Below are 27,167 nucleotides of genomic sequence, written 5' to 3' on the forward strand. Positions count from 1 at the left end.
ATGTTACACACCGTGAGCGACTGGTTTTGGTGGGACCGAATTTGGCTGCCGTGTAACTACACCTGGGAGGATTTGGAGAACAGTGAAGGCAATGGCGCCGTGTCCCCGTCCCAGCTTTACATCACCATCCCCCTGGCTGTACTCTTCATGCTCCTCCGATATGTCTTCGAAAGGTAAGCGCCTCTTTTCCCAGACGTGACCAAATTAAGAAATTAGCAGCAAACTGCCGCAACCCCGCGGGAAAGTCCTGAAACTATGTGATAAAGTGTATGGGGGAACCCCCAGTATAATGGAGGCCGGTTAGTGATCCGGTACATGCCCCGGTTTCCATTAATATGTGTCCCCCACAGGAGAGTTACTAAGGGGGGCCTCTGAAATAGCTCCCCTCATTCACACTCCGGGCGAGGCCTGCAGGATGCACTTACCTATAGCTTGTGCCACCATATAGACTCTTTTTGCACTTGGTTAGGGCCCCGGGTTACCATTGAAGCCCCATATCTAAAGTATTTTGCCTGTGTTTGGGGAAATTAGAACCAAATTGAGGGACTTTTTGCCTTAACTTTGTGCCGAGAGGATGTCTCATTCGATTCATTTAATTGCTGGGAGGGTTTTATTTTTCTCGCTGCTCCGGGAACAAAATTGGGAAACCTTATGTCTCCTCTAAAAAAAAATTATATATATAATAATGATGAAAACAAAATATAGCAAATATACAACACCTGGCTGATAAAAGTTGAGTTGAGACATTATACCGCGGCCGGTACTTATTTTGGAAATAGTTAAGGCCTGGAATTGTGACGTATACAGAACATGCCGTGTGTCAATTTCTAGGAGACACAATCCTGCAAATGGCCTTAAAAGCTCATTTTTGACTTTTACTATTTCTGAAGATGTTTTGTATGTAGCCAAGATATTATTTATTTATACAAAAGGTACGCAGGAACACTTACTATTTTGATCTCATAAAAAAGCACAATTGAAACATATTAATTGCACTTAAGACAGAACGGTACTCACATTTAAAGTTTTGTAATATGCAAAATAGAACTATTCAAATGAAGACATTCAAACCAAAGTCTGGGCACACGTAATGCAAAGGTTTATCTGGTCGGGAGAGGGACTTTGTTAAAAAAATAAAAAAACCATAGACTTCTGTTCCCAGACTTTGTTTAGCACCCTGGATGCCTGATGTCTGACTAATGGGTTAAATTTGCCTCCTCTTTCAATGTTGATGCTAAACGGCTTTGATGTTTAGTACACAGACATTCTGAGTTGGGTTTTTTTGTTTTTTTTACAACAAGGCTTTCTCTGTAGAAAAGGTGTGCTGTGTTTTCTCTGATAATGTAATTAACTAGGCCCAGGGAGGCAATCGCTGATTGCCTGCTGTAATGCAGTGTCAGGTCATGGTACCCCAGGGGTGGGCAGCACAGATCACATGGTGGCTGCCACCCAAGCACAGTAGATCAGGAAGTGCTGCGCATGCTGTGTGGACTGCAGTCCCAATGCACAGGGCTAACATTTCATTCTGATTCATTTTTTTCATTCCATCAAATAGGGCAACTCACAACAAGTAAGGCACTTCTTGGAAAGTTCCAAAACCCTTCCAAGAAAGAATTAATGTTTTGAGTGCAATGACACCTTTAACAAAATGACAGGGGCCTTCAGGGCAAACAGTTTTCCTTCCTACTCTATCTTATATTTATTAGGGCAGATTCTCTTCTCAAAGTATGTATGCTCATGTAAGACAATCCTGATATCCCTGGCTTGCTTTGTGTGCGAAGAGCTAGCACTTCACTGCCACTTTTGGATCAGGCATTCTATTTAATAGATTTTGGTCAAAAGGTAGTACAAGTTGTACAGCTCCTGGATTCTTAGACATTAACTTGTGTTAGCTGTTAGTTTTGGGAAAACTTGCGCAACCTCTATGCATTATGAGGGGCCGGCCCCATTGAGCTTTTCCATGTGTATGTAGTTAATCTGGGGAGATGTCTTCAAAGTCACTTTACAGATTAACTGTGTGTTTTTTGTAGGGTCAGATCAGCCATTGTTGAGGGAAAGGCTCACCGGGGCTGGCCCTTTGTAGTTCGGAGTTAGTTCAGGAACTTGAATTGTTTATCGCTCCCACAAACTACTAGGTTAGTAAATACACAATGATTGCTTTAGTGTTAACATATGTAAAATGGCTCATGGCCCTAACATAAATTGCTTCTTGAATGGAAGTTCATGCTAAAGGTGTATTATGCCCTCTATTGTGTAATCTTATCAAAACAAACAACTCACTCTTTAATCAAACATTTAAGTCCCGATGACTACGTTTACATGAATTTGTAAATTATGTATTGTGATCCTGATTTGTGTACTAAAAAAACACACATCTTTTATCTGAATGAACCGCTTTAAATGAATTTTAAATAAGAAATGTAAAAATCTGTATGGGGCACCTAAGCTAGAAGACATGTGAGGTCATTTAGCAGACTAGTGTACCAGCGTCATTGACATTAAATTACATTTTATTTATAGAGCAGATTCTGCAATGCTGTTACAAAAGGGAAGTGAAAACAGACAACAAAAGGAGTGTTGACAATATACAAAATGTACAAGAACACACATTACGATAGACTGAAACACAAGGAGAAGAGGGACCTATTAGGAAATTGAGGGGAATGAGACAGAAGGTGGGAACTGACTGGATGAAGATGACTTGATTGTAGTGAGGGTGATGTGCAGCATCAACAGTATGGAGTACTTGGAGGTCGGGATATCAGAAGGTTTCTTTAAGAAAACGGGTTTTGGTATTAGGAGGGTAGATTTTATGCTCCTCTAAACAGGTGGGTTTTTACTTTTGCATTTAAAGTTGGAATATGGAAGGGAGAGTCTGACAGAAGGAGGTGGGGAGTTTCAGAGAATAGGAACAGCACAGGTGGTACATATAGTGGGCTCAGTGTTGTTAAGGGCCCTGTAGGCAAGAGTTTGGAGTCTACATTTATTTCTGGAGTGTATGGAGAGCCAATGGATGATATTTTGTATGGGTCCCCGGAGTGGAGCATTTGGAGAGCATGGTGGGCCAATGCTCTGACTCCAGTATTGCAACAGACTGGATGCCCAATCCAGGTTTGCAGGTTTCTGTCTAGGGCTTTGACGAAGCCTGCATCAGGCACAAATATTGGGCATTAAAACCCCCTGGTGCCTCAATTGGAGAGACTGTTGAGGAAAGAGAGTCCCCCCCCGTGCTCTCAGGACAAGGAGAGATCCTGAAGAATCCCTGCTCAAAAGTGTAGCATAACCTGCTGTCTGTGGGATTTGACAGGGAGGCTGTAATTAGTAGATATTTAGGCTGGTTAGTCTGGGCCAGCAGGGTATATGTCAGAGGGGGCTCCAATTGGGAGCTACACTTTGCTGGAAATACATTTTTCTGAGCTGTATTACCCAAGGGGACTGTGCCTAAGATCCTGAAAAAGTGACTTCTTCACCCCAAGGAATAGGAGGGCCAGGGTTGGATTCAGTGTTCCCTGAGCATACAAGGAGGAGGTTAATAACAGATTGGAAGGATATAAGTTTGAGTGAGATAAGTATGTCAAGCAGAATACCTTGTGATGCCAAATGAAATGATGGCATAATTTCCTACAGTTTCCCTCCAGCTAAGCTCCAGCGGAGCTCTTATCTGACAATTCGTGATGAGTTTGCTTTGGATGAGAGAATATTTGCAGCTGTCTTGCTGTTCCAGGAGGAGGCAAAGTGGTGTATGGGAGGGGGGGAGGAGGCAAAGTGGTGTATGGGGGGGGGAGGCAAAGTGGTGTATGGGAGGGGGGGGAGGCAAAGTGGTGTATGGGAGGGGGGGGGAGGCAAAGTGGTGTATGGGAGGGGGGGAGGAGGCAAAGTGGTGTATGGGAGGGGGGGAGGCAAAGTGGTGTATGGGAGGGGGGAGGAGGCAAAGTGGTGTATGGGAGGGGGGAGGAGGCAAAGTGGTGTATGGGAGGGGGGGGGAGGCAAAGTGGTGTATGGGAGGGGGGGGGGGAGGCAAAGTGGTGTATGGGAGGGGGGGGGAGGAGGCAAAGTGGTGTATGGGGGGGGAGGCAAAGTGGTGTATGGGAGGGGGGGAGGAGGCAAAGTGGTGTATGGGAGGGGGGCAAAGTGGTGTATGGGGGGGAGGCAAAGTGGTGTATGGGAGGGGGGGAGGAGGCAAAGTGGTGTATGGGGGGGAGGCGGCAAAGTGGGGTATGGGAGGGGGAGGAGGAGGCAAAGTGGTGTATGGGAGGGGGGGAGGAGGAAGAGTGGAGTATGGGTGAGTTATAGTGGTGTATGCGGGGGTATTATGAATTTCAGGGCATATAGGGGGTATAAGGCATATCGATATTAGGCATATCAGGGGGGCATAAAACATATCTGGGGGTAAAAGGTATATCAGGGGGCTCAGTTGCATATCACTGGCATATAAGGAGTATAAGGCATATCGGGGGCACAGTGGAATCTGGCATATAAGAGGTATAAGGCATATATGGGGCAGAGTGGCAAGCTGGGGGTCAGATGTGCATAACTGGGGGCAGTTTGGTAAATAAAAGAAAATATAAACAAGGCTTTTTTCTCAGTTTTTATTAAATATGAAAAATAGTTAACATATGAATTAATATTTACTAATAACTTTATAACCTAGTTTGAGAAACACTGTGTTTGGGTTCTTGTAGCTTTTATTATTATGTCGGTAAAATAAGAAGGTGAATAGAGAGAGGCCATTGCAATAAAGAGATGAAAGTGTAAATTGTATGTTTTTTATTACATTATTTTAAATTTTTAAAAATTGCATTTTTTATCTGATTAATCGAAAAAATAATCGGCCAACTAATCGATTATTAAAATAATCGTTAGTTGCAGCCATAGTGTTCATGGTTTTTATCCTTGGTTATTTGCTCATCTCCCCCCTCACTCACACTCACTCACACTCTGCCATGGCTAATGATTAGAAAGTCATAAAGAATCATGTAATATACATATAGATCGGGTTACTTGTCTTCTACTTCCAGCATCTATGCTGCTCTGCCACCGCTGCCATACCCTAGTTTCTTCCGATCCCTAAACATCCCTGTGTAGGGTGTAGTCACCATCCGATGATCACACGCAAGAGGACCCCTTTAGGTATAAGCAGCCTTGAATTAAAACAAAATGTTATAAAGCTTTTCTTGCTAAGCGTTTCCGTTTGATGGAACACTTGCAGCCTTGTATACATGACACAATGCAGGTTATGTATAAAGTGAATTTCTGCAATCGCCAAAGCAACCAGGGGCCTCTTACCTCTTTGAATAACCCCCATGAGCCAAAAGTGTCAAAATTCGTAGTGGTTATAGAACAGCAGGGTTACAGGTACGCCAACATTACCGTTTCCTTTATAGGGAGTATAGTGCAGAGGTGTCCAACCTGCGGCCCTCCAGCTGCTGCAGGGCTACATCAGCTAAGGAGCTGGCAGGGGAGTGTGGGATGTGTAGTCCTGCAGCAGCTGGAGGGCCGCAGGTTGGACAACCCTGGCATGGTGAGTACCTGGATCCCTATAGATAAGGGGTTATTTTGATGTGTCAGACTGTAAACGGGAAACAGATGCGTTACTTTGTTTGAAGGATTCTGTGTGTAACACTGTGTCGGGCTAATGTATTGTTCTGCTAAATGCTACAAAAGTCTGAAGCAGCTTGTGTTTGAACAGTTCTCCTGCCTGCAGCCATGAGAGCGGCATAAAAGTATAAAACAGGCGCTACATAGAATACGATAATCTGGTAAAGAACGATTTTACACAAGGAAGAAATGATCATGCAAATCTGGAGAACAGGAAGTCGAGGTGACTGCTCCTATCCGTATACACAGCTGATGGTTTCTTATTCATATCTGTATGTTTGTGTGTATGGATATATCATTTGTAAGCTATATGGCTGATATCCCAGCCTACTGTTTGATAGCACCTCCACCAGACACTACCAACTGTCAGACTAATTTGTGACTATATAGATAAAGGCTGTGAAGATAAGAACTGGAAACAGACACACAACAGTCATAAAGTATTCTAGATGAAATGGTATGTTTGCTGCCCCAGACAGGCTAGCATAGATATGATCATGTAAAGGTTCCTCTACATGCTGTCAAAACAAAAATGTGACCACAGATTTCTCATTATCTTCAGCCTAGAAGGTTTATGTAGAATACATTTATCTTTGTAGTTACCATGTGATGATGGTCACATACCTAACGTTATTTGTGCTTCTAGCAAATACAACCAATGTGGCCGTGCACCAATCAGTTTGAAGTGAATGATTGGCACATAAGCAGTAATATCGGACTGATCAAAATTACATGCCCTATCTGACCTGGTGATCTGTTATAGAACATTGTTGGAGACACACGTCATAGTAAATTAATGTGTTTGCTGTGCTTATGAATTCAGTCTGAGATGCGGCAATGATTGCATGTTTGTTTTTAGTGTTTCACCCTCCCCAGATGTGTACAATGTTGGTTAATTAGAGGTCACTTATTAAATACTAGTATATTGCTTTAAACAGGGATATCAAAGTCTGATTTGTGATTATATATCTTTATATCTGCAGGATTGTGGCCACACCTGTGGCTCGAGCCATGGGGATAAAGAGTAAAGTCCGACTAAAAGCTCCTGGTAATCCGGTCTTGGAAAGTTTCTACATCTCGAGCTCTAAACACCCATCTCAAGTAAGTGCTTCCCAGCTGCTGCACATTGACGGTGAGAGTGGGACAGTCTGAAGATACAATTGAACCATACACAAGAACTTACTGGCAAACATAATAGTGATGTACATGCCATGCTTGAATGTCAGTTGAATGTACACTGAATATACTGCTCAAAAGTTTGGGGTCACTTAGAAATTTCCTTGTTTTTGAAAGAAAAACAAATTGAGTTCAATAAAATGACATGGAACAGAGATACAGTGCAGACCTTGTTAATGTAGTAAATTAATATTGTAGCTGGAAATGTCTGATTTCTTAATGGAATATCTTCATAGGTGTACAGAGAGGCCCTTTATCACTCCCATCACTCCTGTGTTCCAATGGCATGTCCTCTAATCCAAGTTTAAATTCAAAAGATTACTTGATCACTATAAAATCCTTTTGGAATTATGTTAGTTAGGAATACTACTAAATGACCCTAAACTTATGAACAGTACTGTGTTTATAGATAGAGAAATCAGGGCCTGATTTATATATGTAGCTACCTATCACACACATATGCCGTTCAGCCATAACATTATGACCACTGATACATGAAAAGAATAACACTGATAATCTTGTTATCATGGCACCTGTCAGTGGATGGGGATATATTTGGCAGCAAGTGAACACTTCTTCCTCAAAATGGGCAAGCGTAAGGATCTGAGCTACTTTGACAAGGGCCACGTTGTGATGGCTAATGCTGGTTCTGACAGAAAGGTGTAAGAGCACACAGTGCATCTCAGTTTGTTGTGTATGGGGCTGCGTAGCCTCACACCAGTCAGGGTGCCCATACTGACCCCTGTCCATGGTCGAGCGCCTACAATGGGCACGTGAGCATAAGACCTGGACCATGGAGGAAGGTGGCCTGGCCTGATGAATCACGTTTTCTTTTACATCACGTGGATGACTGGGTGCGCTGCTCACGTCTTGGTGCCAGATACCACAACACACTTTCAGAGGTCTAGTGGAGGTCAGGGCTGTTTTGGAGGCAAAACGGGTACACAATATTAGGGAGGTGGTCATAATATTATAGCTGATTGGTGTGTGTGTTTATATATAATATAACCAGTATCTATAAATCATTCCATTTCTAGTGTTTTATCTCATTAGGGTGAAATACTAGTCCCTTGTGTATTTAACACTTTGCATAATGCCCTTTCACTCAAAAGGTTATAGCTGCTTCAATGGAGCTCTGAGTCTCTCAGCTAATGTTATCTACCACATTCTTCAGTGACACAAAGTAAAGCACCTGTTAGATTAATCAACAAAGGCTGGGGATTGATTATAATACTAATGTATGTAAGATAACAAATGTAAATCCATAGCCAAAGCTTTGCGCTTTGTACAGACTTACACAAACATGAAACATTTCACTATGCTGCATAAAGTGCAATTACTAACCATTCAATAGTTATCAATTATTAACCGTCTGTCCCACCAAATCAAACCTTACTTTGTCTGCCGAGTAGCATATATCGGTATGTATATTACATTTTTAAGTTTATCCTGACCTGTCCCTTTTGATGCAGCCCGTGAAATTCTGAGAGCTATAGGACACGCCATTTAAAAACAGTTTAAAAATAATCGAAATTTGTATATGTAATCTATAAATTAAGTTAGTGATTTGTTCTTTTGTGCGAAGTACCCTTTTAAGTTAAGTTTTCTGTATTATTTGCATTATTCTTCATGAGCGGCTATATATGTGGGTAAGCTGCACTTACAACATTGCTGCCTGTGCTTCACGTGGTTTACTGGTACATGTAACACTTCTTTGTGCTGTGTTCATAGTGAAGTCCCTGCACGCAGGAGCTTATTGTGTGTGTGTGTGTGTGTGTGTGTGTGTGTATATATATTTATATATTACACATATGTAGTTATTTCTCGGTACATCACGCTCTCCTGCCCCTGATCCTGCTTTAATGTAACCGTCTTGGAGACACTGCTGTAATATTCAGTCTATCCTCCATCATGGTTCTGCTTCCTAGCAGGATCAAGCCTAGCATGTAGTTAAAGATTTGCAGTGTTCATAACTGGAGCAGTCCCCCTGATAAACCAGGGTTTTCCAGGGCAAACTTATAATTCTTTAACCAGGGTAAACAGGGACATTGAGAAATAATTCTCAGATTTGTCTTTGATTACTAATCTAGATCTGGTACAACATAGACCTCAGCTGCTACAAACCATCTTAAGAAATTAATTTGTATGGTGCTTTTCCTCTTAAAGCGTCTATGACAAGGAAATTAAGAATTGAGCGTTGATAGCCTTTGAAAAAGATAAGCATAACAACCAAAGCTTTTTGGACCTCGGCGGTCTCTCCCATTCTTATAGCATACATCATGAGGATAACCGGTATTTTATGTGGCTACATTTCCCTCTTGGGTCGAGTGTGTGAATGTGTGCATCTCAGTATTTACAGGGAGGGGGGGGGGGGGACCAACCAAACAAACAAACAAACAAACACTGACCAGAATCTAAAATTAGACAACGGGGGTCATGAAAGCTACATAATTTGACTGTGCAAAGTATATTTGTTGCATGTTGTGCAGATATGCAAAGCTCAGTGTCAGAGGAAGAGTGTTTAGATAGCAGAGCGGTATGGGGTGCGAGAGCTTTGCATGATTCAGTTGATTCCGTTTGCGCTGGTAAAAGTTCTAGCCATTAAAAAGTGTTTATTTTTTTATATATCCTGTATCCTGTAAATTTGATAGCAAGATCCTGACGGTTTCTGCTTTCCCTATGCAAAAGCATTTGCCTGTTTTAATTTTTTTGTTTTTTAAACAAATCAGATATTGCCTATGTAGCAGGGCATGCGTCCTTATGTATGTACTTTCAGAGTGCCAAGCTGGCATTCTCTTCAGGCTCCTTTTTGTAGTTTTTTTGTACCCGTGTACAATTAAACAGAGCCGCAAGGCCAATCCTGAGCCTTGGCGAACCTGACACGTGTAAAACTGGTAAGTGAGGAGTTAATCGCCAGGAAGTTCTATTCAACTTCACTGCTGTAACTCTCTGATACACTGTGTTGGCTATTGTGTTGAGGAGAATAACGTTTTAGGAATATAAAGTCGATTCACAAATCTGGGAAGTAAGCGCTGTGTACATTGTTGGCGCGATATAAATAAAAGATAATATAATAAGCGAGGAGTCAATTGCCAAGGATAAGTTGAAACACAAGAAAGGGGGGAAAGTATAAATTGTACACTTACACTCCTATCGAAATTGTTTTGTAACACCCCAGATACAATGTTTCATGTAGTTTGATGGGGTAAATTGGAGTGGCTGTGTTCAAAGATAGGGCAAAGGTACAGACTGACCAAAACGGGGGGGTGCACCTCCCAAATGTGGCCTTTTAGCCCCCCAAATCAGAGAAACCTATGCATAGGTGATATCACTGTACTCAGGAGATGTTGCTGAACACACATTGGGTTGTTGTTTGACAGTGACGTATACCAGGAGCTGTAAATCCTTACCTGAAGTACAGTTTGTGTGATAAAAAGCACAGAATAAGTTACTACCACCACAAAGTTTGACAAAGGCTGGTAGTAGAGTTAGTGCAGCGAAAGGGGTTAAAATACCAGCATTGGTGTGTCTCGTTTTCAAAAATGATATGGTTTGATGGGGCAAATTACCGAAATTGCACATGGAAGAAATACCAGATTTGGGGGGAAAAATGGTTTTGAAATAGCAAAACGCTACTTGTTGCCCTATAACGTGCAGAAAAAAGAGTAAAAGATTTTTCAAATCCAAATGAGAAAAAGTGTGTGTGTGTGTGGGGGGGGTTAAATTTTCCATCATATTTTATTATTTTGCTTAGTGGAAATAAGATGATATGATCAAAAAATAGTATCTGAAGAAAGCCCTTCTTGTCCTGAAACAAATATATAACTTGTGTGGGTTCAGTAAATGGGAGAGGAGAAAATTCTAGCTAAACACGAGCACCGCAAAAGTGTTTAAAATGGCCTTGTCACAAAGGGTCCAAAAATTATAAACAGCCTGGTCCTTAAGGGGTTAAATCATAGAAACACATAAAAGATCCCAATATCTTGATTTATTTGAAGATGACATAAAAACCTGCACTGCTATAGGTTCTTGGTGGCCAGAGAAAAATGGGGTAATTGTGTTTGTTCCATGGGAACCGTATAATGTTTTCGTTATTCCTTGCGCTAAGACAAAAATAACAGGTGTAACTGGACTGTATATCAACAATGATTCACATTGTTTCACATCACATAATCTCAGAAAAAAATAGCTTTTGGTAGCTTTTTTTTTTTTCTTTTTTTTCCATAATGCATATCACTTCTTCATCGTAAAATCTGTCGATTTGTTTACGGTGTCCTAATCCATGGGTCATTTCCTTATTTGACATTTAGAAGTAAATTAAAAGGCTTTGTGTTACTGTTTTTAAGATATTTGGACTAATAGTCTGGAAGTGACAATAATGTCATAGAAATGGTTGTGTGTATGTGTGTGTGTGTGTGTGTATATATATATATATATATATATATTTATCTGTTTTAAAATTAAGAATTTGCAGGCGGGTTAAATAATTTTAGTTCACGGACTCCACTTATAAAGAGTCAACCTATTGCAAGAAGAGCTAAGCTGGTCTTTCATAATGCATAGTTAAATTGGTGCGATGACAATATTATGTACAGTGCACTCACCAGTAGCGGCGTGCTTTACACCACTACAGCTGACGCTTGGCATTGTGCACAGTAGCTGCTTCTGTGCAGCTACTCAGCCATGGAAACCCATTTCATGAAGCTTCAGACGCAAAGCGCTTGTGCTGATGTTGCTTCCCAAATCCTCAAACTGACTTGTGTCATCCTATGACAGTGCCGCTTTCAGTCGCTGAGCTTTTCAGTACGACCCATTCTATTGCCAATTTCCGTCAATGGAGATGGCTGCCTGTGTGCTTTTATACACCTGTTAACAATGAGACGGCTAAAAACTCAGTAATTGGGAGGGTGTTCGTATACTTTTGGTCATATAGTGTATTTGTTGGTAATACCCAAAAGGCTAAGGAACCCTGGTTTGTGGACTACTTTGGTCGTGTTCACCCAGCATTCTATTTCACCCCTGAAAACCTTCTTGCATCTTGGCAGCTGTTGTTGCTTTCTGTAACTGCCAACCATCAGTGTTTCTTTGTTGTTGTATACAATGGCACAGTGATACGAGTTGTCACTCACATTGCTTATATTGCAGTTAATATAGAAATATTGGTATACAGTACTACTTCTTAGAGCATCTATCCTTTTGTGAGGGAACATTATTATTCTAATATCATTACCCTTCCCTCTGCTATTGTCTACCGAGAGGTCTACAGACTATTACAATTTTGTACAGAAAAGTTAAATGGACTGGTCCCTGATGAAGAATGTCCTCCCATCTAGTTGTATTTGGTTTTCCCAATGCTTACACTGTCTTTACTATTGTCATTTTGGAAGCATCAACCTAATAAGCATACTTCTTCCATCGAGTCACCAAAATAAAACTGAGGCGCTTTACTTTAAAATTTCCTTCTAACTAGGAATAACTAGGCCCGACCCTTTTTAATCTTACAGAAGATGAATTACAAAGTGTGGCATGGAATCATCCATAAAGCGACACCTGGGCAATGCACCCAATGTACACGAACATGGTTTTCCTGGCTTAATGGTCCTTAGAAGGGAGGTTTGGGTTCCATCAGAGTGGCAGATGCAATTTCAAGTATTTCTCCAATATGCGTGGCATTGTTACTGACTAAATTTCACCAGTCTGTGTGGATTACTTAAACTCCATCTTCTTTGTTTACAGTGGATGTTAAATTCCAGATTTGCTTTATTCTCCATTATTTTAAAGTTCTAAGCTATGTTTTAAGGTGAAACTCTTGGTGGTTGGCCTACCCCTGATGTCCCTGTTTCACTCGATGAACACGGTAGAGCCGTGTTACCGCACACAAGCTCCCTGTGTAGTGCGCTTAGTTTATATAACATTGTATAACTATTTCTAACCTGCTATTTTATATACACCGGCAGGCCTATTTCTTGCTGTGACCTGGTCTGACTTTTATTTAAATTGATTTCTAGTTAAGCATTTTGAGATGTATAATCAAGGACCTCTTCCAAACAGAATGTTGCGAAATATATTTTGCGAAAGAGCCTTACTTCCTCTAAGAGACCGACACTGGATTAGGAACAGCAGGCTATGTTAATATATCTTAGAGGCGTGGGTGTAGCTCTGCTTAGCATGCAGTAGCTTTAACTGTAAGAGTATTCAATCGTGTCTACTATTCAATGAAGATTTTTAGTTTTCATTCTGTTGTATGCTCTAGAAAACAAACTATACGATGATAGAGATACCAATTCCTGGCTGGTCATTGCAGAACACGTTTTTATCCTTGGTTTATTGCTTCTCGGTGATGAGCTAAGTTTCTTTAACATTTCTTGCAAGCAGGTACTTCGCATGAAGCTGGTTCTATAGGACCAGTGATGTGCCTGGTTTGTTATGGGTGAAAATTGCACCCAGGATTTCGTTGGGAAGGCCAAGACAACCCTGTCTCATCTGTCATGCCTGCAGACAGATTCAGTGCAAGCAGTGGTTACACGGATAGTGTTTGAATACCTCAAATCTCTTCCTGCATTGTCAAATGTGACTGTGTGTGTGATGATTCCCTGTGTCTGATCACACACGCTGTGATTGAGAAACGCAGGGCAGTAGAACTCTGCCTCCTGGTCGCGGTGTGATCTGCAGAGAAGGTGATCAGAGTGAGAAGAGGGGGGGAATAAAACTTCACTGAAGTCATTGCGCAGTATTAAGTCCACACTATGATTTTATGCACCTGGGGCATTCCAGAAAATTGTGCAAATGAAGAGGTTATTAAGCATAGATGTAAAGATATATTGCTGACAATATGTTGTTGACCTATCTGTTTATATTTAAGGGATTTGTGTAAAAGTGTTGTTTACAGGATAAAAATCTGTATGGAAGTATTAGAAATCTAATGCATATTGCTGCTACATTATTTTCCTCTGATCTTAGGAAGAACAATGAATAGGAGGAGGTCACCCAAGGCTATGATAGGGATTAATTATGCTTTTATTTGCAAGTTTGATGAATACTTTTAGTGATACAGAAGGCTTTTATTGATGTTAATTGTTTTTGCAGACGGAGGTATATGGTTTGGCAAAGAAGATCAATCGCACTTCTCTTCAGGTGGAACGCTGGTTCCGGAAGCGACGAAATCAGGATCGACCAGCGGTGATAAAAAAGTTCCAGGAATCTTGGTAAGGATGTATGTATATTACTACAGCCCACAGAGATGGTAGGCGTTTGAAGTGTGCGGCCGGATAAAATCAGGATACAGTCACTGCTTGTAGACCAAACTCGCATAGTTCATTGTTAAACTGAACTTTCATTACCTTCCCCTATACACAAGTAGTGTGGGCTGTATAACATTTTCGTCCAGTCGCTTTTGCATTTTGTTAAATGATAAAAAAAAACAAAAACAAAAAAAACTGTTGATGTGTGTCTTTGAAAGCATTCTTACTTTAGAGCATTTTTCACACCTGCCTTAAACTTCTGCACAGTACTGTATGTATATATTAGTACTGCTTATATAGCGTTACTCTGACACTCTTAAGAATTATGGCGCAAACATCTTAGAGACCAAAAGACTGGCCCACATGTAGCACATTGCGTCAGAATTCCTCTGTATAGCTATAGATGCACACAATGCTTATTATATTCTATTGTGCTCGTGTGAAATCTAGTTCTATATGTAAATGTGCGTTTCTTCAGTAGATTGGGTGGCCTGTGTCATGCCGTTTGTGAATGCAGCGTACACCGAGCAGACTGATCAGACGGTTAATGCGTGTAGAGCCTCTTACCGCACCCTCGTGTCGTGCCGCAGCCTGTCAGTTTCCCAGCCTCTGAATCGGCACAGTGTTCCCTGTATTATGTTACTGCAAATAGCTCGCGGCTTATAAAGGAAACTCTGTGTCACTGCTGTCCCTGCGGGCTACGGACTGGCAGGAGCACAGTATCTTTAGTCCTAATGCTTGAGCTTTTATCTTAAAGGAAAATGTTAAAGTACATTAATAGAGTGCCGGCAATGGCTCCACGTCCGGAAGGTTTTCTTTATGAACTCTAGCCAGTCACGGGCGTGCTAAGGCAAGTGCATAGCACTGAGGAGCCTGGTAACCAGCATGGCCTGCAGTGTCATGTAGTACGTGTGACCCCGCAGTACTAGCAGAAGAAAGGGTTCTGCACAACGTAGGAGGAAGGATGGGGCGAGGTCTTTGTGAGCTGCACTCATGATGGGAGTAGGAGAGAGAGAGAACCTAGTCATCTACTGTGGCTGTAGTTCATTGAAGCCTAAACAAAGGTCACCTACCATGTTTTCATCGATGTGGCTTCGGTTGGCAGTTGCAAGTATGCATAGGAAATGTCTGCACTGTTGTAGTTATATACAAAGTCTAGTAGTTTTACAACCAATGGCAGGCCCAGGCTGGCAGTCCGGCAAATCGGGCAGAGTCCCAGCATCGTTCGTAGGGCCGAGCCAGTCTACTGCGTATACCTATAAGTATTTTCCTTCGGAACCATCTCTAACGCTGAGATAGTCTATTCTGCCTGATCCTGTACAGACTTCATCAACGTCATCTTTCTCTGAGTCAAGTGGTTATGAGCTTGATCCACAAGTTTAAATGTGGAAACTTTACAGGAACATACTGTTTTAAATAAGTTTTTAGCAGAGTAGATTGGCCTTGTCTGGCCTTGTTAGTGTGTTGGAGCTGAAATGTATTTTCCTCCAATCCTCATCTTTATTCATGCTAACATTTTCATTTTTGCTGTGGCTTTTTTTCCATTAAAAAATAGTATTAATTTTGATTAGGAAAAATCATCCAAAGTATCGCTTTACTGACAACAATGGCAGCCTCTAGAGGATCAGGTTTTAGTCACTCTTACCATACATTACTGTATGTAATGTTAACATGTATTCTGTGCTCAAGCTGAAAAATATTTTTTCCATGAGACTTCACCTTTAAACGTCCTGGAAAATGAAATTACGTTGGTTTCCTAGTTATCTTTCAACCTGTGTAAACAAGATTTGTTGAAATATCTTCATTTGTCTTCCATAAAAGCTGGGGGCCTCTGACAAAATGTCTTAGGTGTTGTCATACATCCACAAGATAAAATAATATCTTTTTTACTTTTGTTTTGCACCAAAGCAATCAGTCGTCCTCATTCTGTTCATGTTATCAGAAAATTCATATGTTGGGGCTCGCCATCGGGCACCAATCCCCAGACGTGCCCTGACGTGAGTAGCAGTCCGCAAGAGCCCAGGTATAGATTTTAAATATTGTCTGTCAGACATTTGAGGACAGGTTTGGTTGCCGTTGACTATAGCCTTCTTCATTTGTGTCAGTGGAGACATTGCCAGAAATGCAGCTCAGATATATATATATATATGTGTGTGTGTGTATATATATGTGTGTGTGTATATATGTGTATATATATATAATTTATTTATTAGTAGTTGATGTGTGCAGAACTCTTTTGTAATGGGAAAAAAGATTGCACAACATAAGTATGTGCACACTGAATACTTGTGCAAATGTAAACCTCAAATTGTTTCAAGATAATTTTGGCATACCACCTCTCTCTCATGGCCAAAAAAACTACACCCCCAGAGTCCCTTCATCAATCCTTCACCCTGCTGCAACTCTCTTCACCGTGTCTGGCACTCGGCATCAATCGAGCAGTGAAACAAAGATCTGTATTGTAGGCCAGTTAGAGGGAGATCCATGATCTCCCCAACCGGCCCTGCTACTCCAGCAGCGGACAGTCCAGTCTGCTGCAGTCGAGACGACTGCAATACCCGTGGGAAACATTGCATGCTACTATTTTACCCATTTTTAATCCAGGGAACACAGATGCATCACGGCACAAAGTGCGCCGGGCGGTATTTTTCAATTGTCTGAATACTCATGGATGGGCTTTTCTTTTCAGGAGATGCACGACAAACACCCCACAAATTCTATCCGTGCCAAGCAAACATAACCGCTTGTAGCATTAGGTATCAGTATGTTTTGGGACATGTTGCTTTATAGGTGTGTCTTAAGGTAACTATTTATAAATGGACTATAACATAAGAGTAATAATGCTGACATCAGGCCAAGACAAATATATGTTTCTAGAGGCCACGTGCAAGCTGGAACCGTCTTTATATTAGTGCTGAGGAGCGACAGAGTTGCGGCATTCTTCCATGGAGCCTTTTAATGTATTTGTCAATCATACAGTCATTTGTAAAAACCTCAATTCAAATACATTTTAAACTTATACAAGAGTCGCATACTTGGAAACGTTCGGGGTTCATTCCTTGTCTCTGTGATTTTGCTCCGACGTCGGGTTAAATGGGTAGATTGACAGGGTTACTTGGTGTGGAATGGACCACTTTGGTTTTTAAACTGATCTAAGCTTGTCTTCCAGCTGACTCCTTCCTACTATTCAGTACCCCTTGAGCCTAGGTGACTATAGTGTGTTTATGGAGGACCTGGTGGAGCTTCCTATGAACCATAAGTTGAGTCCTTACATAGAATCTTTGGAGTGGGTTATTAAAGGGTTTATGTTTGTAAATGGGGCAGGGCCCACTGTCTTAACTCGGCTATCACCCTATGTTTGTAAGCAAGCAGAGCCGGTACTGTTCTGTAGCGGTTTTCCTAGTGACCTAGGCGACCACATGCACTAGCTAACATAGGAAAGAACATAATAACGGCACTCTTTAGTGAATAAACCTTAGGTCCTGTGCAAATCCGTGTGACCTTGGGATTGGGATCTGGTTAGAATCGCGAGAGCATTTAATTGTTTGTTTTGGAAAGCAAGCCAACCAAGAATGGAAGCTGTCCATTAGACTGGTTAACTTTAAGGGCCTCAGCTTTAATATGTTGTAATTAGAGGCAGCACGAGTCCTCTAGGGTCCATAATTACCAATCACCTAGAGAGCAATCAGTAATATTTTATGACAGGATGGCGCTATTGCCAGACATGGCTGTAATTGCATTACAAGGACACAACAGGCACACATGAGTTAATTTAACATCTGCTAATATTCCCCCACCCTGACCCAGTGATAATTTAAACCTCTACTACAGAAGCTATGGTATTGGGGCTACCTGGTCAGGATCTGAAACGACTCCCGCCTGAGGCTTTGGCTGATTCATATTCATTAAGCTACAAGAAGGAACTTATAGTCCATGAAAAAGGATTTCACTTTAGGGGTACCTCTCTGGGTGGCTCTCCCTTAAAATGGCCCTGAACAATGATGTACGTTTCGCTAATTTTAAATGTTTCTATAATTCTCTTGTTTCTGTGGTAGCTTTCACAATTTCTATTGCCTTTGTCGCTTTCTTACTCTTTGGAATTTCTAAGTGCAAATCTTCATATTTTGGGATGACTTACCAGGTACGTCATCCCAAAAAAATGCCCCCACATCGCCACAATCGTGGTGATCGCGGGGGCACTGCTGCTGCTGTCTCCCAGGTGTCTAGGCAGACCAGCACAGACACCCTGAGCGCCGCCTTCTGGGAAGGGGTTTGTTTGTTGATTAGGTCCCTACACTTTTTTTATTTTTTTTGTTAAACTAAATTTGGAAGGCCAGGATACCACATTTAAAAAAAAATAAAATAAAATAATCTTGTTTTAAAACAGCAATGCTTGTCATTTTATATTTAACCCTGTAAGTGCCAAAATTAAAATACCACCCATATGAAGTGTTTCCAAAAACAGGACAAATACCTAAATACACTTTTGGAGTTTTCTTTCCATTTGCACTGGTTATATATAGTTTTTATAGGGGAAATCTTTTTTTTTTTTTTTTTTTTTTTTTTCTTTCTCCTCATTTCCCCCACATTTTTTGATATTTTTTCATACTAAATAATGGTTTATATTTTAAAAGAAAGCCCTACTTGTGCTGAAAAAACCAATATATGGTTTGTGTTGGTGCACTAATTGAGAGAGAGAGAGAAATTACAGTTGAAGAAAGACCTAGCAAAAATGTCCTGGTCTTTTAGTGCAAACATGATTTAAAAAAAAAACAAAAAAAAACCCGGTCCTGAAGGGGTTATATTGTGGTGCTTGAAGGGTATACTGTGTACAGATGCTGTGCATGCTTTGTAAATTAAGAACATTATATAAATATTAATCCAGTAGCATAGCAGTGTGATACATTACAAGTTCTTAAACATTTTCGTGACTGTTAACTACTTGAACACTTACACTGCAGAACCTAACCCTCCTGTAACTGAATGCCGCGTTGGAAATAGTAATTGTAATACTATTAAATGTCCGAACCATTCACAAAAATACTTTCAGCATGTCAAATTCAGTGCTAACATTTAACTTCTAGGTTTAGCGTATGATTCTATGAGTCGTTTAGCATTTTCATTTTGCCGCTGTTGCAAACTCATGTTTTTTTCATGTGACACAAGCACTGGCGTGATGTTACCATATTATTAAGAAAAAATGGCAAAATGTCAGATCTGATAAGGTTTGTTTGCCAAACATACTACAATTAATATTTTGTGTAAGTGGAATAGCACCTTTTAAATAATAATTCAACCTTCAGAATAACATAGTAGCGGTCATAGCTTGGATGTCACTAAGTTTGTGCAATTAGGTTTTTTTTTTTCTTTCTCAATGTAATTGGCTTTAACCTTTTTGTAATCAATTACAGTATTTCCTTTATTTTCTCAAGTAAGGATGATTTTTATCTTTAATTTTGACACCTGCGTGTTTTTCAGCTGGAGGTTCACCTTTTACCTGTGTGCTCTGGTTGGAGGGATTGCAGTCCTTTATGACGTAAGTTACTTTGTAGGGCCTGTTATACCATAATTTTAGCTATAAATCAACAGATCACCCTGATTTTGGAGTAACAGATAAAAAAAAAAACACGGATATTGCACTTTTGTTAGGCCAGCAGATAAAAAGCTGTAAAGTCACACAAGCTTCGGTACATCGGAGTTCTCATCTTCAGATGAAATGCCAAAGGCACCAGAGTAACTTTGAGAAGTAGTGATTTAACGCTGCTGTGCTCTTCGTCCTTAATGAAAAGCTTTCAAATGTTAAAAATGATTGTGGATGGGAGGCAGATTTACACCTAGTGGAAAGGTGATCTCTTTAATTTACTAGATAGATAGATAGATATATATTATAATATATTGTCAGACCAGTCTGGCCAATTGCCCATTTCCAGAATTACTGGAAAAGTGCTTGTTATTGCATCACTTGGCAGGGGAAATGTCCTATTTTCCCTGTGGCTTCTATGGATGTGATGTGAATATAGCATTTCCAACATGTATATTGTTAATGATCAGAAGATTCTCCTTTTAGGAAACAAAGATGATTTAAAAGTGATTTAATTTGGCACGGAGGGCTCCAAGATGGTTTAAAACCACAAACTATGTTCATGCAAGTAACAATATACCCTGGCACCACACAGGGGATTTCCCAGAAACAAACAAAGTAGTGCACATTTTTGTAGCTGGCAGGACAATAGGGTTTTAATAACACTTATTCTATTCCGGGGAGCTTTTGATGAAACTTGGCTGTTCTCTTGCTAAATTCTGTCTGATTCTTCTGCAGAAACCTTGGTTCCATGATGTATGGGAAGTGTGGGTCGGTTACCCGAAACAGGTAAAGTCCCAAAAGGGGCAAAATTTATAATAACGATTCAGAATTCATCCTCTTGAGTGGATGTGCAAAATACTGCTCTCCACCAGAATATTTAGTGTCTCTTCTAGCTTCTGACAACAATTGTCAATGAGAATCATTAATGAAGATTTGCATTTCTCTTGTCCCCAGGAAGTGCTGTCCTCTCAGTACTGGTACTACGTCATGGAATTGAGCTTTTATTGGTCACTGCTCTTCAGCATTGCGTCGGACGTCCGAAGGAAGGTGAGGCTACCAAGAGAAGCTGCACAGAGATCGTTTTTAGTAGTAGTAAATATGATACCAACTTCAGAACAGCCTTACAGTAGCATGGTGTATGGTCTACAAACTAATTGATTGCCCTAGAGAGATACAATGTCATTCATGAAGTTTCCAAAATGCTTTCCCCTCCCAGAAATGAAGGCAGAGGAAATTGCATTTCATTTTATGGTACATTCTCTAACATTTTCTGAAACGATAGGAAATAACACGATTTGGTTGTTAAAAGAATCTCTGGAGTATGTATGAAACAGAATAATGATGAATAATTGTGTATGGGTTGTACAGTCAGATAGGAAGTATGACTTACTATTTAGCAGATAATTCCATGGAATAATACAATTAATGTTTTTGAAAAATGATTGGTGTAGGTCTCGTTCAACGTGGCACTAAATGGCCATAAGAGTTCACTATTTGCCCAATTGGTGAAACAGAACTAACTATAGCCTCCCACTGACTTTACTATCTAAAGATAAGTGCCTTCTTTGCTTTCCCCGACTGGTTGGTGAGTCTGCATTGAACTCGCTAGGGTACGAGGTACCAGGGTACTGTGCTGACTTCTACCTGCGAGCACAACTTGGAGGACTTTGATGATTCTTGGGATGTTATCTGGGAATTCTAATTTGGCAAGGTGGTCGTTTTTTGGAATTGGAAGCAGGATTCAAGGTTTTATAGTGTAAGAGGTTAGTAGCAGAAAGAGAGATGTGGTCATGGCCAGTGATGTATTTGTGGAGGCCGCTGCCCTAAGCCTGACCCATTGCAGCATCTTCAGCCTAGTGTTCCAAGGGGGTCCTGTCGGCTTGTTGCATAGGCCGATTAGAACTATGGTCAGATCTGGAGGCTAGCAGCCCCTGGAGTGCTTTACTAAGAACTGATTGTCCATCTCTGATCTCATTTTAAACTGGACAATGTATATTACAAAGCCTGTGACGTCCTTTGTAATATTTTTACAGCATATCCTGAGGTGGGGGTGCTGGAATATGATGTCATATCACAGTGCCTGCTTTAGGACATCCTGCAAAGGTATTACCTCCTGATCTGACACCCTAGGTTTAGACCTAGTTGGCCTAGGTGATAATATGCCACTGTGCACCCTCCAGATAACTGGTCAGTGCTCAGTTTGAGTGGGATAAAACTGATTATGGGATAGGTTAAATAATGTCTGCGTATATAGCTAGAAAAAAACATGCTTTAATCCATTACTATATGAATATGTTCTGGGCCAGGTTTTGGAGGAGGCCAGTTTGGGAGCAAGATACTTCAGAGCTTCCTGAATGTGAATTTGAAGTGGTGAGTGGGTTAGCTGCCCACCCAGGTCCAAACATGTTAGTCGGGCTCAAAGGAGATCATTATATATACATTACATGTATTTATAGGGCTGAGGCTTTAATTTACTTTCACCAGTATGATGTTGAGCACATATGAACGCATAGAACAGACATGGTAGAGGTTTTTGCAGTGGGGGAATTTAAACATAGATAGACCTAAATTATCCCAAAGAAGGCAAGGCTATACTCGAGTAAGGTTTGAGATTAGAACAGGTGGAAAATATGTAGACAAAGTTCTTATTTTATGTGAAAGTTTTTTTCAAACGAGTTTCTCATTGCAGGATTTTAACGTACAAGTTGTCCATCACTTGGCCACCATTTTCCTCCTGAACTTTTCCTGGAGTGTGAAGTATATCCGCGTGGGAACACTCACCCTGCTAGTGCACGATGTCTCGGACATTTTACTGGAGGTACAGTTTTTCCTTTCTGGGTTATACGCAGCGATAAGTAGGAAAAATGTGATAGATGGAAAGGGCTGTTTTAGTTTAGTTTATTCCAGGAAGATTTGCGTTTTGAATTGACTTTTTAATCAAGGAAGAATTTATTGGCTTTTGTAATACTTGCCGCTATTTGTTACGTTTCTTTTTCTGTCCTCAGGCTGCCAAAATGTGTAGTTACGCTGAGTGGAAGAAGTCATGCAATGCCCTGTTTCTATTGTTTGCTGTGGTTTTTGTCATCAGCCGGCTCATTATCTTCCCATTTTGGTAAGGTTGCACTATATTTTGTTATGGATAATGATACTATGGGGAGGGTATTTAAATTGCTATACATTCCTCAGCTGCTGGGTATTTTCACAGTCCAGTTTTTAGCTTTGATGTATATGGTCTATAAAATAGTACATTTATAGTTTAGTCAACCTTTCTCATAACCAGCTTTAGACATCGATGTCACATACTAGTGACCATGTGGACAAGTCCAAGGGCTCCTCATCTCTAATGAGAGAGCACAATACTGTTTTAAATGTAGAGCCCATACACAGCTCTGTAATTCTGGGGCATGATTAGGACACGTTTTTTTATAATTTTCTAAGAATTGCCCATTTCATCCACACACAGAATTATTGGAGCCTGTTGGAGAAGCGGTGTGTGTTCGCAGGTGACATTACCTGCTTCCTCTAATGGGAGGCAGGTGACATTACTGTCACATTTGCATCTCTGGACCTATGGCAGGGAGCTCTTGTGACTTAACCATTTCATTCTTGCTTTTGTTTGTACCTAGAATGTTGACGTCCCTTGTACGCTATAATCCAGATACCCTTGTTTGTGACTGTAGTTCTGTTTGTGTTTTTCTCCCTTCAGGATTATCTACGCCACAGTGGTTTACCCCCTGTACTACTGTCCCACGTTCTTCCTGTATTACTTTTTCAACATGCTTATGTTCGTGCTTCAGTTTCTCCACATATATTGGACCTACCTTATCTACAGGATGGTAAAAAAAGTAATGTCAGGAAACGTAAGTTCTGTATTTTTACTACTTGTTTACTGTCTACATTTACTACTTCATCCTCGATTACGCTGACTAGCAAACAAAAAATTTTGTGTGTATATCAAACTATAGGACAACTTTACTGTAGGCCCTATGCATTCTGGTAGGTAGCGATCTCCTGGCATCTGCCAAAACCAGATTTGTTCATCAGTCTTCCAGAAAGTGAAACATGATTAATCACTCCAGAGAATATGTTTCCATTCTTCAGAGTCCAGTGACGCTGTGCTTTACACCACCCCAGCTAGCGCTTGGCATTGCGCATAGTGATTTTCGGCTTGTGTGCACCTGCTTGGCTACGACAACCCATTTCATGAGTCTCCCGACACAGTCCTTGTGCCAGTGTTGCTCCTAGAGTTTGGAACTCGGTAGTGAGTGATTCTACAGAGGACGGGAGAGATTCATGTCCTGTGCGCTTCAGCACAGGTCATGGCTGGGGCAGATCTAGCAGGGCAGAAGTTTGGTAAACTAACTTGTGGCATCCTGTGACCCAGTCTACGGCAGATGTTTGTCTATGGAGACGGCTGCCTATGTGTTTGCGTTTATAAACAACTGGGTAGCTGAAACACCTAAACTAAGTAATTAGGAGGGGCGTCCATATACTTTTGGTCATAGAGCATATCTATGAATAGCTTAACTTGTCTTGAATAATCATAGGTTTCTTAAGATATAAAAGTATAAGCTGTTACCACCTAAATATAAACATTGTCCTTGCCACCCAGGGGAAAATGTGTCCTGACCCCCCTACTCTGACGGTTAAAGGATAATTTTAAGTTTGAGTCTTGCTTCTCTTTAGTATCCGTGCAGGTTTGGTTTTTATAAGTATGTGCAAGCTGAGAATAGCTATACTTACCCCACTATAACACTTGGTTTAAAACGTAACTTCTGAAGGAAGAACCCCCACCACGTGCCCGCATCCAAGGTTCTTATTATGCTTCTCTTTGTGCCTCTGCCAAGTAAGGGTTTCAGAGCCGAATTCTGCTCTAAGCCTCAGAGCCCGCACAGGCTGGGCGATGCCTCCCGGAAACTAAATCAGGGAAAAGTCATGGAACGTGCCGTTAACCCTGCAGGTCCTAGAGGTTGTGAGCCATGGCTATAGTCATATTTTATAAGAAGAGGACTTTGAAAACCTTGATGGTGCACAAATGTAGGCAGTACCAGTCTGTGTGCTACAAAAGTAACCAAAGAAAACCACATTGTCCAACTGTGCTCTTTACCAGGGATGCTAGACTCCAGCTGGAAAAGGCATCAGAAATGCATTAGTTAAGTGAAGCAGTGAAGTAGGCGCAGGGTTATTGAGGTCCCTCTTGTCACATGAGTTTGGGCCCAGTGAGCTACATACCAGGATTGATGATTCTATAATATAAATAGTTTACCTTAAAAACTCAATTAGTGCCTAAGGGGTACAACATGCATCTAAAATGGTGGTGGCATGTTTTCCATTTTTTGGCACGGGAATCCCTAGTATTTCTGCAACCATGTCCTTTCACCTAGAAACAGGAGTATGTAGCTGGTTATTGAAATAATAAAACAAAGGCGATTTGGTGTATGACCTGGTGGGGGGTTTCTAGATGCAGCTTTCCAAGTATTAAAAAATGTAGGCCACTTTAACGGATATGTTATGAGTAATATGCTTGCTAGGTGACAGGAGTAGCTTTGTAAATTGTGACTGCTGTCCTTCACTTTGTACAGATGTCTGGTGATGACCGCAGCGATAAAGAAGAAGACGACAGCGAAGGAACCAACGACCCACCAATTACCAATGGAGACGGCAAGCAGCATATTCTAAACGGCCAGCATGATCGTTAGTCCATGGACCTGCCAAAAGATACTTCCCCGAAATACATCCCCCCCAGCAAGAGTTTATAAAGACCTTAATTGTACATTGGCCTTCCAACCGAACATTTAGCAGGGGGCGGGGGACAGAGGACCTTTGGCAGGAGCAGCACAGCTGACCAGAAGGTGCATGGTCCTTTCCTCAGGGATTGGCTGTGGTATAAACCAGCTCCTCCCAAATTTCTTAATATTTTCAAACTAAAAAGAAATACTGTAACCTCTTGTTCTGTCAATGGAGCAACGTGACCTACACAAGCTCATCCGGCTCCTATGTCAGTGCAAAAGGTTAAGTGAGATGAGGAAGCGGCCCGGTATTCCCATTTCCCCCTGCACTGCTGGTTACTCCCGTTGGGAAGGAGATCAAGGTGCTGGTGGAAGCAGGATTTACAGACTGCAGTAACGTAGCCGTAGGCCAACTTACTCGCTGTGGATCTCATTAACCTCTGCAGTGGTGGAACAGGCATCTATTAATTGCACTAACTCTCAATGCTATCTGCTGCCACAAATCCACTAATCCAGCAGTCTTCTAGCAACAAGATGGTTTCCTATGCAGTGCACCAAAACGACTCTACAATCTGCTGCCTTTTCTGTATTTATACCGCATCGGGAACACAGGACGTAGTCTGCTATTAGCGTTAGCCCTGTGTATTTGCTAACATCATACAGGACAGCTGTAATGTACCGGAGGGGTCAGCTTTCTGACTCCACAGCCTTCTTCAATACTTAGGCTCTACGACAACATGGTCTTCCTGCTATTGGCACAGATGTATGAAGGCAGTACCTAGTTTCAGTAAAGCGCACAAGACTTTTTGCTCTCCAGACTCCTAGACAACATATGCATTGCTTATAAACTAAGGTACACACAGTATTTGTAGAGCCTAAAGCATTCATATGGTGCCAGCCTTTTAACAGGGAAAAACAGTGCCATCAACATTTGTTAAACCCTGCCGCACTCAGCTAATTTTTATATAACTGTACAAAGTACCGGCATTAATAGAGTACCAGGGAAACTAATAAGATGCCTTGACCCGCCATAGTCTCTTCCACATGCAAACATCACAACAGTACAGCTAGTTCAAGTTGTGTTACTGTAATGACTTACAATGTGTATATATAGACACAGGCTAGAAATGGTCCTTTTAACTTTTCAAATGCAACTGCAGGGAAGCTACTACATTCTATAACTCCTATGATGCTCAGCAAGCTGTTACCTGAACATCATGGGGGTTGTAGTATAGTAGCAGTTAGGGGTCCAACAGCCCTAATAGACATTAACATCAAAATCGGGGAGGGAAAAGTACAGTTGATATAATATTCAAACTATGGGCCTTCTCTGAAATAAGCTAGTCTTACCTTTGTAGATCAATATTAGTGACTTAGTAATCGTTTTGTAGCTAAAAGCATACTTTGTGTTTAGTGTTTATTTTTTAAAATATTTAGCCCTCCGTAAATAAAAACAAATGCAATCTTCTCCAGCATATGTGGGAGAAGGGTTGTTTAACCCCTTAAGGACAATGCATTGTGAGTCTGTGTACAGGCTTTGTCGCGAAGGGGTTAATGGTGGAAATAACCATAAAGACAACACGGCTGTGTTAAATAAACCTTTTGTGTTTCTTCTCTGACATGACCACCTTGTCTATCCACAGTAATCTGCTTTTACATTTATATCTGGTCTAAGTAAAAACAATAAAGCGCTCATACTTATTTCAAATGGTACCAACCAAAGTGGAGAAAACTTTGTGGTACTTTTTTTTTTTTTTTGTGTATTTCATTTTAACAGCTTGCTTTCTTGTCCCAAAATACACCACAGAATCAAATTTCTTCAGTGGTGTATTTGTTGCT

At 41.0% G+C, this 27,167-nt stretch overlaps 1 protein-coding gene across 1 annotated transcript; it reads left to right on the forward strand.

Annotated features, from left to right (window-relative positions):
• LOC149300041 (ceramide synthase 2-like) lies at positions 1-25,298 on the forward strand. The gene is made up of 10 exons (XM_089485704.1): positions 1-173; positions 6,582-6,699; positions 13,861-13,979; positions 19,494-19,551; positions 20,335-20,385; positions 20,554-20,646; positions 22,289-22,417; positions 22,605-22,711; positions 23,306-23,459; positions 25,182-25,298. The coding sequence occupies exons 1-10, from the start codon at positions 1-3 to the stop codon at positions 25,296-25,298; spliced, it is 1,119 nt and encodes a 372-aa protein (XP_089341830.1).
• Positions 25,299-27,167: the final 1,869 nt, after the last annotated feature.

The sequence above is a fragment of the Sceloporus occidentalis genome, unplaced genomic scaffold, assembly GCF_023333645.1.
Source record: "Sceloporus occidentalis isolate IW3139 unplaced genomic scaffold, rSceOcc1.0.p SCAF_26, whole genome shotgun sequence".
NCBI lineage: Eukaryota > Metazoa > Chordata > Lepidosauria > Squamata > Phrynosomatidae > Sceloporus > Sceloporus occidentalis.